At 39.1% G+C, this 16555-nt stretch overlaps 2 protein-coding genes across 4 annotated transcripts in view; one reads left to right on the top strand and one right to left on the bottom strand.

Moving 5' to 3' along the window:
* AGTPBP1 (ATP/GTP binding carboxypeptidase 1) overlaps window positions 1-3784 on the bottom strand; it is a 135108-nt gene extending 131324 nt beyond the window's left edge. For 2 of the 3 annotated variants that reach the window (XM_060235437.1, XM_060235429.1), the window contains exon 1: window positions 3660-3784. The gene's annotated coding sequence lies outside the window, so the exon portion shown is untranslated. The remainder of the gene's footprint in view (window positions 1-3659) is intronic. The other variant, XM_060235433.1, reaches the window with a different exon arrangement.
* Window positions 3785-4347: 563 nt separating this feature from the next.
* The window catches only part of NAA35 (N-alpha-acetyltransferase 35, NatC auxiliary subunit), a 28388-nt gene continuing 16180 nt past the window's right edge, over window positions 4348-16555 (top strand). The window contains exons 1-12 of the mRNA XM_060235438.1: window positions 4348-4471; window positions 5302-5335; window positions 6219-6333; window positions 7074-7148; window positions 8483-8650; window positions 10235-10301; window positions 10572-10615; window positions 11452-11502; window positions 11857-11940; window positions 12901-13015; window positions 15566-15744; window positions 16468-16527. Coding sequence (XP_060091421.1) covers window positions 4348-4471; window positions 5302-5335; window positions 6219-6333; window positions 7074-7148; window positions 8483-8650; window positions 10235-10301; window positions 10572-10615; window positions 11452-11502; window positions 11857-11940; window positions 12901-13015; window positions 15566-15744; window positions 16468-16527 — 1116 coding nt within the window. The remainder of the gene's footprint in view (window positions 4472-5301; window positions 5336-6218; window positions 6334-7073; window positions 7149-8482; window positions 8651-10234; window positions 10302-10571; window positions 10616-11451; window positions 11503-11856; window positions 11941-12900; window positions 13016-15565; window positions 15745-16467; window positions 16528-16555) is intronic.

The following is a 16555-nucleotide window of genomic DNA, read 5'->3' on the forward strand; positions in this document are numbered from 1 at the left end:
TATCAGAGTTGTGAATACAGCCATCTGCAGCCAATGCCCGAAACCACTAGTAAGAGATATTAAGCAACTGTTATTCAACTGACATGAGGATTCTAAGTGTTAATGAGCAATATAGCAGACAATCCCTGCAACTGCAATCAGATGCAGATTAAAGGCTGAACTAGATGAGATGCTACAAAATCAATGAATGAATCTGTACTGCATTTACAAATGTAAATTGCAGAAATGGAGATTCTAATTCAGATTGGGGCTGTGGCAAATGGGGAAGCGGTTAATGTAGGGGTCACCATCCTTTTTGAACCTGCAGGAACCTCTGGAATTCTGACACAATGCAGTGGGTGCAATCACAAAATGGCTGCTGCAATAGATGGAATGAACCACAACAAGACTCCCACAGGAAGCAAAATCACACACACACAGGAAGCCCAAGTGCAGGGGAGAAGAGGCATAATTTTAAAAATACACTGGGTGAGAGAAAATAAAACAAATACTGCAGTAGCAGCTGCCACTGAAATAATGTTATTTTAATCTACATAGCCAATCAAATCCTCAATGATAAATTCAGTGCTGAGCTAGAGTCCTACTTGGTCCCACCCACACTTGGTAGGTACCAAGAAAGGTAGGTAGCTTGGTGCCCATGGATACCATACTGGGGCATCCTGGGCACCCCCTAAACTGTTTTACCAATAGAAACTGACCACTTCTTCCTGGACTACTGTTATCCCTGGAAAAGAAACAGGAACATCTTCTTTTCCCCTATTTTTTCATCTTCCACAGCTAAAAACGGCTTATGAGTTCTGAACTGGTTTCCACCAACAAAACTGTTCCATGGTCCTAGTCTCAATTATTGTTCTCAAAGCTGCAATTTATCTTTTTAAAAAATTGAGTAGATCCACTCACAGATCTTTCAAAGAAAATTTAATAACCCATCTGAGATACAGCCACTGAAGAAATACAATTAATTGGGTAGTATTTAGGAATGACTAGGAAATGGTTAATAAAGGTGGGAGAACAGACATGACCAAATAAGTTAACTCAGTAACTAGAATGCAACTTGTTGATTTGAGTCTCAAAGGGAAGATTACAATTAGAAATGTAGTGACAGAATTAAATAAGGAAAAGCTGCCTACTTAGGAGTAGAGAAAGACAAAGCTGATGGAAAGGGGGACTAAGACTAAATCTATAAAGAAATGTTAAAGGTAAAGGTAGTCCCCTGTGCAAGCACCACTCATTTTCGACTCTGGGGTGATGCTGCTTCACGACAGACTTTTTTTACAGGGTGGTTTGCCATTGCCTTCCCCAATCATCTACACTTTCCCCCCAACAAGCTGGGTACTCATTTTACCGACCTCAGAAGGATGGAAGGTTGAGTCAACCTGGAGCTGTCTACCTGAACCAGTTTCTGCTGGGATCAAACTCAGGTTGTGAGCTGAGTGCTTCGACTGCAGTACTGCAGCTTTACCACTCTACACCACGGGGCTCTTTAAAGAAATGTTAGAGAACACAAAATATCAAACTTCAGAATAGTTCTTTAGCAAACAATTTCAGGAATTTTTCTCCCCACTTGAATAAAGGTGACAGGAAACAGCAAATTTTATAACAATATACAAGGATGAAATTCTGCTTAATGTTTCATAACTTTTTTTGTCTCTGAATATTTGGTTGCCTCATATCAAATTTTATACCCATGAGGTACAGCTTCTCACTTCTTAAACTTCAAAGGAATTAGGCTAGGATGTGAGGAAGAAAAGAAGAGCTACCTACATATATCTCCATGGATGCACCAGGAGCACACAGGAGCATCTAGAATAAATATACTAACATGGAATGGTGTTGAGAAACTAAATACACTACAGTAGGATATAGGATTTTAAAAGTAAATTAAAATCAAATTTGATTAACAAATATGTGCCCAAGATCTTTCAGCATCAGAGGAAACATATCTTCATTGATATTCTTTTAAAATCCTTGTTATCAACATAGGCCAAGGATAGAAGGTACAAGGGAGTAGTGGTAGAAAGTCGAAAAAGTATTACCTTGTGACTTTCAAGTATTATCTATCAATATTGATATCCTTTTAAAAGGTTCTAGAACATCTCAAATATTTTCCTAGAAAGACCAAGAGATGAATCCTTGAGGAATTACACGTGACAGAGGCTAAGATGGTAGAGTCATTTCAGACTGCAGGTGATGGATTCCAGCTCTGAATATTCCTTCACATATTCCACAATTATTTAAAAATTAGCACTGCACAGTAAAAGCTTCTACTCTGTTTGCTTACTGTACTGATTTTCTATTTGCAAGGAGTTTTTAACATAAAGTTATTCCAAAATTTGATGCCATCTGCAATCTAATGTGATGCAGTTCACAATTTACCACCACAGCATTCTTTCAGCTCACTTGCCTGCAAAGAGCTTCCCTCAATCACCATTTTAAGACTATCACACAAAGCAGAAGCTTTACCAACATTATCTTTTTAAACTCCACCCTATTAAAAAAAACACAGCCTGATAGTCCTGCAAAACTGAAAAGCTAATTCACTACCTAGTGACTTTCAGTTGGTTCCAATACAATTATTATGCTACCATTTATTTACTTCATTTGTACCCTGCTTTTCTCCCCAGTTGGAACCCAAGACAGCTAACATCATTCTCCTAGCCTCCATTCAGTCTTCACAACAACTCTGTGAGGAAGGGCTGAGAGTGTGACTGGCTCAAGGTTACCCAGAGAGCGTCCATGGCACAAGTGAGGATTTGATTCTGGATCTTCCAGATAGGTACTAGTCAAATACTTTTCACCACTACACTGACTCTACTGGTACAGTTTGATTTTTTTCCAGTAGCTCAACTCAGCTGGCTAAATTGTTTTGCACACCTACCAGTTTCTGGTATTATCTGAGATTTGTGCTATCTGAGAACTGCAGTTTGGGAGCCACACATAGCTCTTTCACTCTTGGAGCCCCCACTACACAGTTGGCCAGCTTGGAAAAGAAGGCATTTGTCTCTTTAAATCACTTCTCCGTCAAGCCAGCGTCTTGAAGAATACATATAAAGTTAAAGTTGCTCACTTTCCACCTTTCCCTCCCCCATCTATTTTTTCTTTCTTGTCTGATGTTCAAGTCTTGCAGCTCTCAAACATCTGACGTTTATTCTATGTGGCTCTTACGTTAAGCAAGTTTGGCCATCCCTGTTTTAGAGTAACATGAACACAGCATGTCTCCACCAGAGCTGTTATAAAACATTCTGCCTCAGCTCCAGCCACGAACAATATGGGATTAATTCTGAACTACACTTTAGAGCCGTTGTAAACAATATCAGACCTCACCCTATGTTATAAAATAAGACCACATTGGGGGTTTCCCCAAATCATTTTCTCATTCATGCATATTGTTTTCAATAACAATAATATTAAACAGCTTATTTCCTTCCAATACAAGAAACATTTACAAAGCCATTTTAACAAAACAAAAAAAACCAGCAAAAAAAGACCTCAGTTTGAATTTCTATCTATCCTTCTGTTTTATTTCTGGAGTGGATAGAAGCCGATGCTTCCAATCACCGCAGTTATAAAAATTCTTAATTGCTCTAAGTATCTACCGCTCTAACAAGAGATAGCCGAAACTTCACGGCCTCCCGATAACACAACAATCAGCCCTGTACCTTCTTCAATGTAAGAGGAAAGGAAGTGCTGACTTTCATACGCACGCGTAGCCACCATATCCGGAGTCGGATCGTGGCATACCGTGAGTCTGCGCATGCACCTTAAATCCATGTATGTTGAGCTTGAAAGGGGAAGTCGATTCTTTTGACTGTGGGAGGCGGAGGTAGACGGACTCGGTAAGACGCCCCGCCCCTTCTTTTCGCAGCCGTCACACGCGGGGGACCGGGGTCCAGGCAGTTGCAAAGAGGTGGGGAGGGCACTTCGCCATCCTCTCCAGCCGTTTCCTTGAGGTAGCGGGTGGAAGGCCTGTGGTAAGTCACGTAATGTGCGGATTAGAAGCTGGTGGGCATTGCCTCCTTGAGCACCACCAATGGTTCCTTGTCGAGGGCTAAGTCACCCATATCTGACCCGGCGGGTTGATGTTTTACAGTTGATGTGAAGAGGCTGACCCTAACCGGGCACTTCCGAGCTCCACCCACTCCTCCCAGGCTTCTCTTCATTTCTTCTCCCTTTCCCTATCCCAGCATGAAGATGGTTCTGAGATCTCGAATGCCAAAATCTGGAGAATGAAAGATTAATGCAGTTGGCCCCCTTCTCTTTCTGTTTGCTACAAAACTATTATTTAAAGCCATATGTATTTATTTTATTCAATTTGCCAGTGATTGATTTTCAACGTTTGTACAGATCATGGTTATGAAAGCTTCAGCAGAAGATGATGATTCAGGATGGGAGCCAGGCATACCCGAGAAGATGGAAAAGAGTAATACAAGCTGGATAGATATTACCCAGGATTTTGAAGACTGCTGTAGAGGTAAATCTAACTTAAGGTTTGTTTAGGAAACTCAGAATGAGATTGTTAGAAGTATTGGAACAAAGTGGTAAATTTGAGGGCAGAGCCTAGCATTTTCTTGTGGGTGGAGTCTGGTGCAAAATGTCTCCATTATAAGAATGTGCAAAAATAGTGTGTTTTTAGTGTTGCTTGCTATCTTGATAGCCAGTAAGAGTTTTTAACAGGTCACTTACCCAGATGGATGCTTGAAAAGGATCCCAGTTTCTTTCATACATATGTGGATAGTCACAGAGCTACTGTCATTTATGCTGATAGAAAAATGCAGGCTAGGACACATGTGTGCAAGAGGACTTGTAGACCTTAGTCATAAAAGCTGTTCTCACACATGATACTCATCTAAGCAGTTATGCCACAGTTGGAGGAAGCTAGCTGAGGAAGATGGCTGTCAAGCAGGCCTTTCCTTCATGCAGTGAACCCCAAACACCTTTCTGGTAAATAACCAACAACACCAGACAGGTAGACAGTTGGAGATTGGGTCTCCCACCCCACAGTTTCTCCCTATGGTCTAAGGATAGATTTAAGAAGTATAGAGCAAATTGTGGATTAGAAGGCAAAGTATTCTGTTACTGCATCTACTTGCTGAGGTGACACATAAACCAGGTGCAATCTGGAATTTTATTTCTGATTGAAGCTAAGAGCAAGCTGAAAAACATGGGTATATATTTGGCCTTTTACTATATATAATCCATGAGAAAAATACACAGCGTTATCATATAATCATATTTTATTTTGTTTAGTATTGAAAATAGTTTAGTACCTCTGTTATGACTTGATCTTTCATTTCCTTTTAGAATTGAAGTTGGGGGAGCTGCTACATGACAAACTGTGAGTCTGTGTGTGAAAAGTATTTCTTAAATCTGTCTAAAACAAATATTTAGAAGCAGTTTATTTTAATGTTTATAGTGTTTACTTCCAGTTATTTATACTTCTTATTGCTGCTTTAGCAATTAGAAGACCATAGATTAGCATTGATCTAGAATTTATTTTGTGTAATGTGTCATTAATTTGATAACTACATTGGAACTTCTGTGCACACTTACCTGGATTATTTTCCTTTGAATGCAGAGGAATTTAGCGTGTTTAAGGTTGTGCTTAAGGCTGCAGTCTAAACATAAGTGTAGTTGTAGTCTCTCCTGACCACCACCGCCCCCCTTGAACAAGTTATTTTGGATCAAAACATACATTTCACAAATGGTTGCTTCATATACAACACTCTTGAGCTGTCAACACTTTTTGGGTGGGAGTATGTCCAATTGATTGGAGTGTAATATACTGCCAGATAAGCAGGCTTAACAAGTACAGTGTTGTAACTTTTTTGTTTTATTGTGAATCCTGAACAACTTCAGCCTTTAGATGTGCATGGTGAAAACCACTGTGTGGTGAAAGCCAGTATTTATCTTTAATATATTAGGCAACTTGGGGGAATGGAGGAAGACAGCATTTTGTTGGGGCACATGGCAGTCTATCTCACATTGGACTAAAAATAATCTTTTGTACTGCAAGTGTACATGATATGCATTGAATTGCGTAATGATTGAGAAAAGTTTCCCTCATAACACTTGACATAATCCTCTGTTTAGATACAGGTGTATGTAAATTCTTTAATTGTTTCTACTTCTTCCTGGGGAGCTAAAAATAATGCTTTGCTTTATATAAATTAATTTGTAGTAACGTAAGGGTTTTTTCTTTCTGTGTTTGCTGCCCTTAGTTTTGGTCTTTTTGAAGCTATGTCTGCTATTGAAATGATGGATCCTAAAATGGATGCTGGTATGATTGGAAATCAAGTTAATCGGAAAGTTCTTAACTTTGAACAAGCTATCAAGGTTAGTCACATTTCTGTATTTGTTAGATTCTTAATAAAATAAAGGTAGTTTTTGAATATTATAATAAATGGGCACAAATGCACATATTTAATGGAATTGGTTAGTTTTAAAAAGAGACCTCCAGGAGCAAAGGATGGTTCTTAGTTTGCTTTTAGTCACTATGGCTAGTAGCTCACTGATAGGAATTTTTCTCTAGGAATCTATCTAATCTACTTTAAAGCTGTTTATGATGCCTGTGGCCATCACTATATCCTCTGCCAGAAAATTCCACATTTCAATCATTGTGTAAAGAAATACATCCTTTTGTCTGTCCTTAATCTTCTCATTGCCATTCAGTTTTGTATTCCTAGTCATATTGTATTCATTTGATATCCTATATGTATTTTACATTTTTTTTCTCTTTTTCTGTACTCTGTAATCTGACTTGAGTCTCAGTGAGAAAGGTAGTCTACAAATAAGAGAAGAGATGAGAGGATGGGGAGGGGAGGGGAGGGGATAAGATGAAGAAAGCTTTCTTATCGACATATGTAGAGGCCGTACAAATGGCTCTGCCTGCCAGCAGCATAACTCTGTGGAAAGGTGCACATACTACTGCTGTATCAGTGTCTCAGGTACACATGCGTGCTTATGCAAAACTAAACTTCAAAAGGTGATAAATGCAAGTGATTTCTTTTTATCTTAATACCCCATCTTGTGCTGTAAATGCAAACTCATGCACTTTCTCTTTTATTCTTTTTAAGGATGGTACAATTAAAATTAAAGACTTATCTTTACCTGAGTTGATAGGAATAATGGACACTTGTTTTTGCTGTTTGGTAAGACTATTATATTTTTATGCTCCTGAAGGTGTTTTAAAAATACATGTCCAACACAGTTTTAGAGAAGTGCACCTTTTAATATTTGAGGTTTTAAAACTGGGATCCATTTTAAAATGTAACTTGTAATGAAACTAGTCATTTACAAACACAGATCTCTTTGGACAATAAAAAAAATAATTTAAAATTTTACATTGTTCATTAAATATAACCCCCCCCTTTACTGCTTTGTTTCTCATCAGAAATCAATTTATAAACTTAAATAAACCTAGTTCTAACACGCAGGGGTCAGAAAGAGACTGCTGTGTACCGACCATTATGCCACTTCAGCCTGTGATTGGAGAATGAGTTGTTTGGTGTGGTGGGTGATGGTTCTTGTGAGGCTATGTTCTGAGGACAGGGAAGAAATAGGACAAGGCCAGTGTAGTTTCAGGACCTAGTATGTTCTTGTGCTTCCAGTCTAGCTGGCCTCTTGTTGCCCCCAATCCTATATTTGTGGCCTGGTAACTATGGTACCTTTTTTATTTGCATCTCACAGTCCTCCATTAAGCTTGTTTGGACATTGACTGGGAGCCAGTCAACTGGGTTTTCTGCTGTGTGACATGGAAGGGCTTTCTGGTGTTGGGCTAGGTTATTACACAGTTACCTTATTTTCTTGCATTTGTATGCTGCTTTGAGACTTTCAAGGCAGTTTGCAATTGAAAATATTAGAACAATAAATAAAAGTATCTCTGGCTAATAGTCGCCATGATGTCCCTGGGCTATTGGTTTCTTACTTTGTTTGATTGGTACTACAAACCTAGTAGAGTAGGTGCCTTGTATGTGTTCAACCTTTGGATGTAGTGTAGTTGCAAATTATCACTCCCTTCTGTTTGTGCACGGAGACCACTGCTCCTTGCCAAGATCTTGGATTGTGCACACGTCTACATATTTAGATATTTGTACTCTAACATTTTTCTCTCCAATGGAGACCCAAAGGGCTCACAACATTTTTCTCCTCTTTCCACTGTATCCTTATAACAACACCCCTGTGAGGTAAATGATGCTGAGAGACAGAGTGAGTGGCCCAGGATCAACCAAGGATGATGTAATGTGTTTAATGCACAGTTACAGATTTGGTGGTTTATTAGAATATTGACATACGGATGAAATTTTAATGTATAAACTGCATCTTCCCCTCAAGTTTATGGTGGGGGGAGTGGACAGTATTTAAATTTAAAATAGCTTCTCTACCTGTTCACAATAATGGAATTGATAGAAATTAATGTTTAGTGAAATATTTATGAAGGGTTACAGTATCACCTTATTCACCTTTTCATTTTTAACATTTTCAGATAACATGGTTGGAAGGCCATTCTTTAGCTCAGACAGTGTTCACTTGCCTTTATATTCATAATCCAGATTTTATTGAGGATCCTGCCATGAAGGCATTTGCTCTGGGGATTCTAAAAATTTGTGATATTGCCAGAGAAAAAGTAAACAAAGCTGCAGTATTTGAAGAGGTGAGCTTCTATTCAATGGATAGTTGGAGAGGGTAGCTGTGTTCTAGAACAACTAGATTGTGACAAATGGAGCTTTGAATCTTGAAAGCTTATATCCTGAAAATCTTATGGGTCTCTAAAGTGCTAAAAGAAATGTAAGTCTATTTGTTCATTCCTTGAGTTGGGGTTGGGGTAAGGGAAGGTCCAGGTGGAGGCCTGGTTGGGGCAAGGGAAGGCTTTGAGGCAGTAAAGTCTTGTCTTAGATGGACTTTCACAGAAGGACACTTTCCAGATAAAGAGAGCCAGATGGGAAGGGGTTAGAGATGAGCTCAACAGGAGCTTTGGGAAGTAAAATTTGTGTAGAAGCTGTAGGCATAGGGAAGGGGGTCTTTTGTCCACCTTGATTCTATTGAAGCACAATTATAACAGATTCTTGACTCAGTTGTTCAGCATTTTTGCAGTATGGAAGACTTATAGCTTTTTCTGTTTTTAAATTAGCTCATTTATCTAGTGTTAGGCAGACCTTGATTTTTCAGCTTAGACAGAGAAGTATCTTCTTAGGACAAATCAGCTCTTTGTTGCATCCTAGGAAAAATGAATGGCGTTCTCCTTCGTGAAAAGAGGTCCCCTTACCACACACCAGCTATATCCCCTGTGCTCAGGGCTGGCGCTGAAGTTTTTGCTGTACCAGGCAACACCCCCGCCCTCCAGTGGGGGAGGTCCTCCAATGCCAGCCCAAATCGGGCTCCGTTTGCTCCTGAGGAGCTTTCCATGCAAACGCCACCCCCGCTCGACTTTCCCATAGCGCGGGAAATCCAAGTGAGGCCAGATCCATGCAAATGCCAACCCCCCCACGCTCAGCCTTCCCGCAGCGTGAGAAAGTCTCAGGCAGGGGAAAAAGGCGGTGCAGGGCCTCTGCCTTGCTCTCAGGTTGCCACCCCTGGAAGGGAAGGCAGCCTGGGAATGAGGCCAGCCTGGGAATGAGGCAAGTCTCGGGCGAGTGAAAGAAACCGCGGGCTGGCTGCCATATGGGGAGGGGTCACCTAGTTGTGCCCCATAGGTCATGCGGTGCCCTAGGCAGCCACCTACATGGCCTATTCCCACGTGCTGGCCATGCCTGTGCTTCTGAAAAAATCACTCCAAACAACTCCCAAACAGTGAATTATGTGATGGATGAATGGACCTGCAGCTGGATTGAACAGGAAGAAATTGTGGAACACTTCTCTTATATGAAGTCTTTGGATCCAACCCATTGAGTCTGATTCTTCCATGACTTTTTCTACATTTTTTTCAGATATGAGGCACCCCTGAGGATTGCCTATCTGTTATAGGCTTCCTAGGCCAAACTTCAAATGAAATTGTAGCAGTGTTGAGCAGAGTTGTATATACTGTTATTTTTGGAAATATTTTTGTGCCCTGATATATTGATGGGATGAGTACTTAAACCTCTTACCTTGTAATAATATTCTGAACACACCTAATGATATAGGTCTAAGTTTAATTTGGATTCGAGTTAAGAGTTTTGTACTTTGTGCAGAAAGTGTGTGATGCATGCTGTAGTTCTTGGTCTTAGTAGTAGCACCTAATTTCCCCTATTGTGTTTAGGAAGATTTTCAGTCCATGACATATGGTTTTAAGATGGCAAACAGTGTGACAGATCTTCGAGTTACAGGTAAAACGCAGATAATTTATTGACATACTGTTACTACTTTTTTAGAACAATGCAACATTTATTTTCTTTCTCAGAATATTTCTAAATATATGGAGTCCTCAAAGTTCTAACAAGAATTGTATTTACACTAGTAAATGTCAGTCAGAATAAATAGTTTAGGATTGTACTTGTTGACATATTGTCTTGGTTCAGATTATTGATGCTTATAAGGAATATCCATTTGAGCCAATTATTCATATATCCAAACTGAGTAAAATATATATTTTCCAGGTATGCTGAAGGATGTTGAAGATGACATGCAAAGGCGAGTTAAGGTATGTTTTGAACTTTTAAAAATTGTTTTTACAGTGGTCTTATTTTAGATAACTTTAATGAGACCACTCTATCAAACTCAGGCTTTTTCCTGAGCCTTCACATCTCTAGAGATGACAGGAGCTGGTTGGCTCCTACTAATATGCTCATTTGTGTTCAGTCTTTCCTCCTTTCCTATAGATCTGTATATGAATAGGGTAGACATCTGAATAAACAAATCTGCTGCTGAGAGATCAAATATGATCATGAGCTTCATGTGTGGATGGGTCTTTCATCCCACATTTCTCCTAAATCTGCTTTCTATTAACTGTACTATACTAAAAGGTAAAAAAGGTAAAGGTAGTCCCCTGTGCAAGCACCAGTCATTTCTAACTCTGGGGTGACGTTGCTTTCACAATGTTTTCACAGCAGACTTTTTACGGGGTGGTTTGCCATTGCCTTCCCCAGTCATTTACACTTTACCCCTAGCAAGCTAAGTACTCATTTTACCGACCTTGAAAGGGATGGAAAGCTGAGTCAACCTGGAGCCGGCTACCTGAACTCAGCTTCCACCAGGATCGAACTCAGGTCGTGAGCAGAGCTTGGACTGCAGTACTGCATCTTACCACTCTGCGCCACAGGGCTCCAGTCCTACACTAACGTCTCAATTTTTCTTTCTTTTAATAATCTGCTTTTTAATTTTATGATTAGGCTGTATATGCAGTACAGTATAGAATACTGGTATCTAATCAGGTTTGCAGGATGGAATAGAAGTATGATTGGGAGATAGTTCTTTTTAATAGTGTTATGTAGTACAGTTTCAGGATACTTTTGAATAGCTAAATGTCCTTGATTTCAGAGCACTCGAAGCCGACAAGGAGAAGAGAGAGATCCAGAAGTGGAGCTTGAAGTAAGGACATTTGAATGCCGTACAGAATCTAATTTAAAAGTGTCCTAAAATTTGTGTTTCTAAAATCACAGATTGCCTTTTTAGTGGCAGGAGACAAATTAAGTAGTAGTTTTGGATACTTATCCCACAGAATTTGTAATCATTTACTGTTGTGTATGGTAACGAGACTTAAATGTGCAGTACTAACAATTTGATTATTAGTTCTTTACTTTAAATTTTGTTGCATTTTAAAAACTTCAAACTAGGGAATCTTGGGCTTTCAGTACAATGATTAATGGTAGCATTTTAACAATGTCAGCCTTTTTTCTGCAAACTGTTTGGAAACTATTAATTTTTGATTGCTTTTCTATGTAGCATCAGCAGTGCTTTGCAGTATTCAGCAGAGTGAAGTTTACCCGAGTGTTATTGACTGTATTAATAGCCTTTACAAAAAAAGAGGTATGACTTCTTGGTAATATTTTAATCACATTTGTGGTAGTACAAAGTATTGGTACTTAAAATATTTAGTTACTAAGTGGAAACAATCTACTTCTGAATATCACAGGTTGGTGGTGACATACAGGATGGCTGCATCCTGTTTGTGGGCATTCTGGAGACATCTGACTGTCTTTCTAGAAACAGGATACTGGATTGGATAGATCTTTTGTCTGATCAGCAGCTCTTCTTATGATGTCATCCCTGTAGCTATCTTTGGAGCCAATATTCTTCAGTGCTAATCAAACCCTTAAGATCACTTTTTAGTTTTCATATGAGAGATGTGTACCAAATGTAACATGTACAAACCATACTTTGTTTTCATAAAATAGGTGTTACAAGTAGGGGACCCTGGAGGATTCGTGATGGAAACCTATCCCTTCCGCATCTTTTTTCTTCCTTGTAGCATTCTTGCAACGGCTCTGTCTTTTGTTTCCTTTCTTTCTCTCCTTTTCTATTTCTCCCATTTTCAGGTTTCCATCCCTCCCATTTTGTACCTTTTTCGGTTCTCTCCCTCCTCTGTCACTAACTGAAGCATGGAAACTTGACCTGTATTATCCAGTGTTGCCAGGCAACCCCCAACATGTCCACAAAGATCTCACAGCATATTCTCACGACTGCAAGCTTGTGAGAGTATGTCATTATGAGAGATTGGTGGCCATTTTGGAAGTCGCTTGACAACACCAGATGACAATGCTGAGCTTACCATGCTTCAGTTAGTTAGGGGCTTCTATTAAATATGTAGAAAAATCCCTTCATTAATTCCTGGCCCTACTGTGGATATTTTGATCTATTTTGGGGGGGGCAGATTCAGATTTAAATATGTTGCTGTTAATGGAAGGAATGCTAGCTCATTTGATATTTGTTAAACTAATAGACATTACTTGGTAAAATACCATTGTTTTTAAAATTGCTTTCTAACAGACCAGCGCAGTTGCAGAAGCTCAGAAACTGATGGCTCAAGCAGCTGACTTGCTGTCTGCTATCCACAACTCATTACATCATGGCATTGAAGCTCAGAATGACACAACAAAAGGAGGTAAGAAATTTTCTTCAGAATTCTCTCCCCGCCCCCCCCCCCCCCCACCTTACACAATAAAAATTCTTGTATCACTCTGTGGGCTGACAGTTTTGACAGTTTGAAAATTTGGGCAGCATCTTATCACACAGTCTAAGATCACCCTCAATAAACGGCCCAGGAAGTCCTTTCAAAAGTTTGGGTTAGAATGTGCTGCTGACTCAGATCTCAGTAGAGAGATCATTCTGAATTCTTAGGAAAACTGAGGCTGCTTCTAGCATTTGATGATTTAACTGAGCAGTGCTCAGTCAGAAGATCTTTAAAAGTATAGGGACTTCTGTAAAAGAGAGTTGTGAAAGTATGTTGGTGCCAGACCATGAAGCACCTTGAGTTGGGCCTCCAGGGTCATAAATGGTCAGAATGAGTTAGGAAATATTCTCATCTCCAGCACCTAAGAGGCAAGCAATGTTGTTCTGCAGCTGCTGCAGCTTTTGATTCTTTTCAAAGACATTCTCACATGAAACACATATTACATTTTAGTATCAAGATTATAAAAAGGGGCAGAGCCTTAGCCTCTCATAAGACTTCCCTATAACTGTCAGAGTACAAGACATTTTTTACTAAGCAATCAGAAATCTGGATATTTTGCCAGAAGACGTTCCAACAAAATCTCTCACACAGTGTAGCATAACAGTTGCCTGCAGGTTACCCATCAGCACCACCTCTTCTCTCTCCCCCCCCCCCCCCCCCGTATTTTAACTTTAGTTTGTTTTATTACTGAGAAAGGTAACGTGTGTTATCCTTATACTGGCTGCTGAAGCATCTTCTCAGTCACCACAATTATTTCCTAACCTGACTAGGCCCAACAGCCATTACCCAGTTGTCACTTCTTTACCTTATCCTACCTATTTGTTTTCATATCTTTTAAACTTCTTTTGCTGTTATAGCCACCCCATGTCATTACCTCTGCATGACTCTTTGGGTGTCTCTCCTAGAACAGAGGCACCTCACTATCAGTTGATAGGTGATAAAAGGACCTAGAAATATGAAGCTCTTTTAAAAGATTTTATTTTTAAAAATTACAACAGAAAAACTGGAACTCTTTAAAAAGCTCTAATGCCTGTATCTACTTCTGACATATACAGCATATTTTCAAAAAATATCGTTATGCAGATATACCTGATTGCCTGCTTGAATGTATTGGGAAGAAAAACTAGCATAGGGATTGTCACTTCCCTTCATTTTAATAATACTAAAGGAAACAATTTCCTTTTCACTGTCCTGCATTCCAAATAAGCACTCACAGAGCTTATTTGCATATGAATCTAGATTCTGTGGTCAGAACTGCTCATTGCAGGTACTTTGAATAAAGACACCAGGAAGAACCTACCACTTCCTCAGTTGACCCTCTTAGGCTCTTTTTCCTCCATATCTCTCTGTCACTTCCTCTTCCAATTTTCAGGCTTCAGACAGCTCTTCCTTGGCTGCTGCTGTTGTTTTTAAGCTTTTACATTTTTTTCTGCAGCAACTTCTGGTTCTCTTGCTGTCCACTTACTGACCAATGCTAAGCTTGACCAGTCTGAAGTGATGCATTTTTAATACTTCTGTCCCATATAAATACTTAAAATGTTTATTTTTTTCATTTGTATCCCAGCAGGGACTCAAACTAGATTACATAATTATCCTCACTTACATTTTATCCTCACAACAACCCTGTGAGGTAAGCCAGGCTCTGTAACTGGCTCAAGCTCATCTAGCAGGTTTCCATGGCAGAGCAGGGATTTGAACCCGGGTCTCAGATTCTGTTCCACTGCTGGTTCTCAATATACTACACTGGTTCTCATGAGAGAAACTAAAGTGAGAACTTCAGGGATAAAACTGCTCCCTTGCGGTTTTGTAGCTTTAGTTTCATCACAGAAGCAAAATCGCTTTTAACTTACCTTATACATTTACTGTTTCTTTAATATTAAACATTTCCTTTTAACAGGGCTTTTTTGTAGCAGGAACTCCTTTGCATATTAGGCCACACACCCCTGGTGTAGCAAATCCTCCTGGAGCTTACAGGGCTCTTCTTACAGGGCCTACTGTAAGCTCCAGGAGGATTGGCTACATCAGAGGTGTGTGGCCTAATATGCAAAGGAGTTCCTACAAAAAGCCCTGCCTTTTAAATACAGAAATGTAATTCTCTCTCTCTTTCTCTCCAGGTAATTTTAGTTGTTTTTGATAACTCTACTTGCTTCTCCAGTATATGCATAAAAGGTTTTCCTTACAAGAAGACAGGTTGAAAGATCTGGAACTTTGACTAGTATCTCACTTCTGGTTCCTTGTCCTGTTTTATAGTCCACACAAGCATAGTTCACTTGAATTGCAGCACTTATTTAATAAAATCTTATTTTCTAACAATTTAAATGGTTTAATTGAAAATAAGAAATTGCTTATGCCTTCCTTGCTTTTTAGGTTAATGAAGTTCATTGAAGTCTTTTCTCCCTTCTTGGCAAAATAACCAGGTTGTGATTTGACTCTCAGTGAGGGTTACTCAAGGGGGGTTTTTTTGGGTGTTTTTTTTTTTAGATCATCCTATTATGATGGGGTTTGAGCCTCTTGTTAATCAGAGATTACTTCCTCCAACTTTTCCTCGCTATGCAAAAATTATTAAAAGGGAAGAAATGGTCAACTATTTTTCAAAGCTTATAGACCGAATAAAAACTGTGTGTGAAGTTGTCAATTTAACTAATTTGCACTGCATTCTGGTAAGTGTCAACACTTGTTATTTGTTCATATTCTGCACTTGTTACTTGTTTTCATTCATGAGTATAACATGTTATGAGAACAGCAATTTCTGTACATAAGTTTTCATAGATTTTTCCCTTGTTTCTCTCCTACTTCATGCTTATTTCAGAAACATATAGAGATAATGTACTATTTATGCATCATCATTTGACTGAGTCACTTCTGCAGTGTCTTATGCCATACTTTCCTGGAAACATCTAAACAATTGTTCTGAAAAGAATGGTGGCTTGGTGAAATGGGTGATGTGCCAGTGATACTGATGGCTTTTAATGTAACTTAAATGATATTTCCTTATACAATTCCTTCAGTGAAAGACTGTTTGTCTGATGAAGTGTGCATGCACAAAAAAGCTTACATTCTGAATAAAACTTTGTTGGTCTTAAAGGTGCTACTGGACTCCAACTTTGTTTGTTGCTTCATACTAACATGGCTGCCCACCTGGATCTGTTCTCCAAACTGTGTCTTATCTACTCTGTCCTCTTAACTTTCTGAATGTACCATTGCTTACATCAGCAGATTGGTTCACTGAGAAAAGACAAAGTGATTGACTCGTAGGCATGGGGTTATTATAGAATATTTATATAACCAGATTAGAGTTCTTATATAGTCAAATTCTGTTTAAAATGTCTGCTTCCTTATGCATAGTGTTAACTTTAGCTTTCTTCTTTCTGTTTATATAACAGGATTTCTTCTGTGAATTTAGTGAACAGTCACCTTGTGTTCTTTCAAGATCACTGTTACAGGCAAGTCGAAAATATATTGGAAATTGTT

The sequence above is a fragment of the Heteronotia binoei genome, chromosome 4 (assembly GCF_032191835.1).
Source record: "Heteronotia binoei isolate CCM8104 ecotype False Entrance Well chromosome 4, APGP_CSIRO_Hbin_v1, whole genome shotgun sequence".
Classification (NCBI taxonomy): Eukaryota; Metazoa; Chordata; class Lepidosauria; order Squamata; family Gekkonidae; genus Heteronotia; species Heteronotia binoei.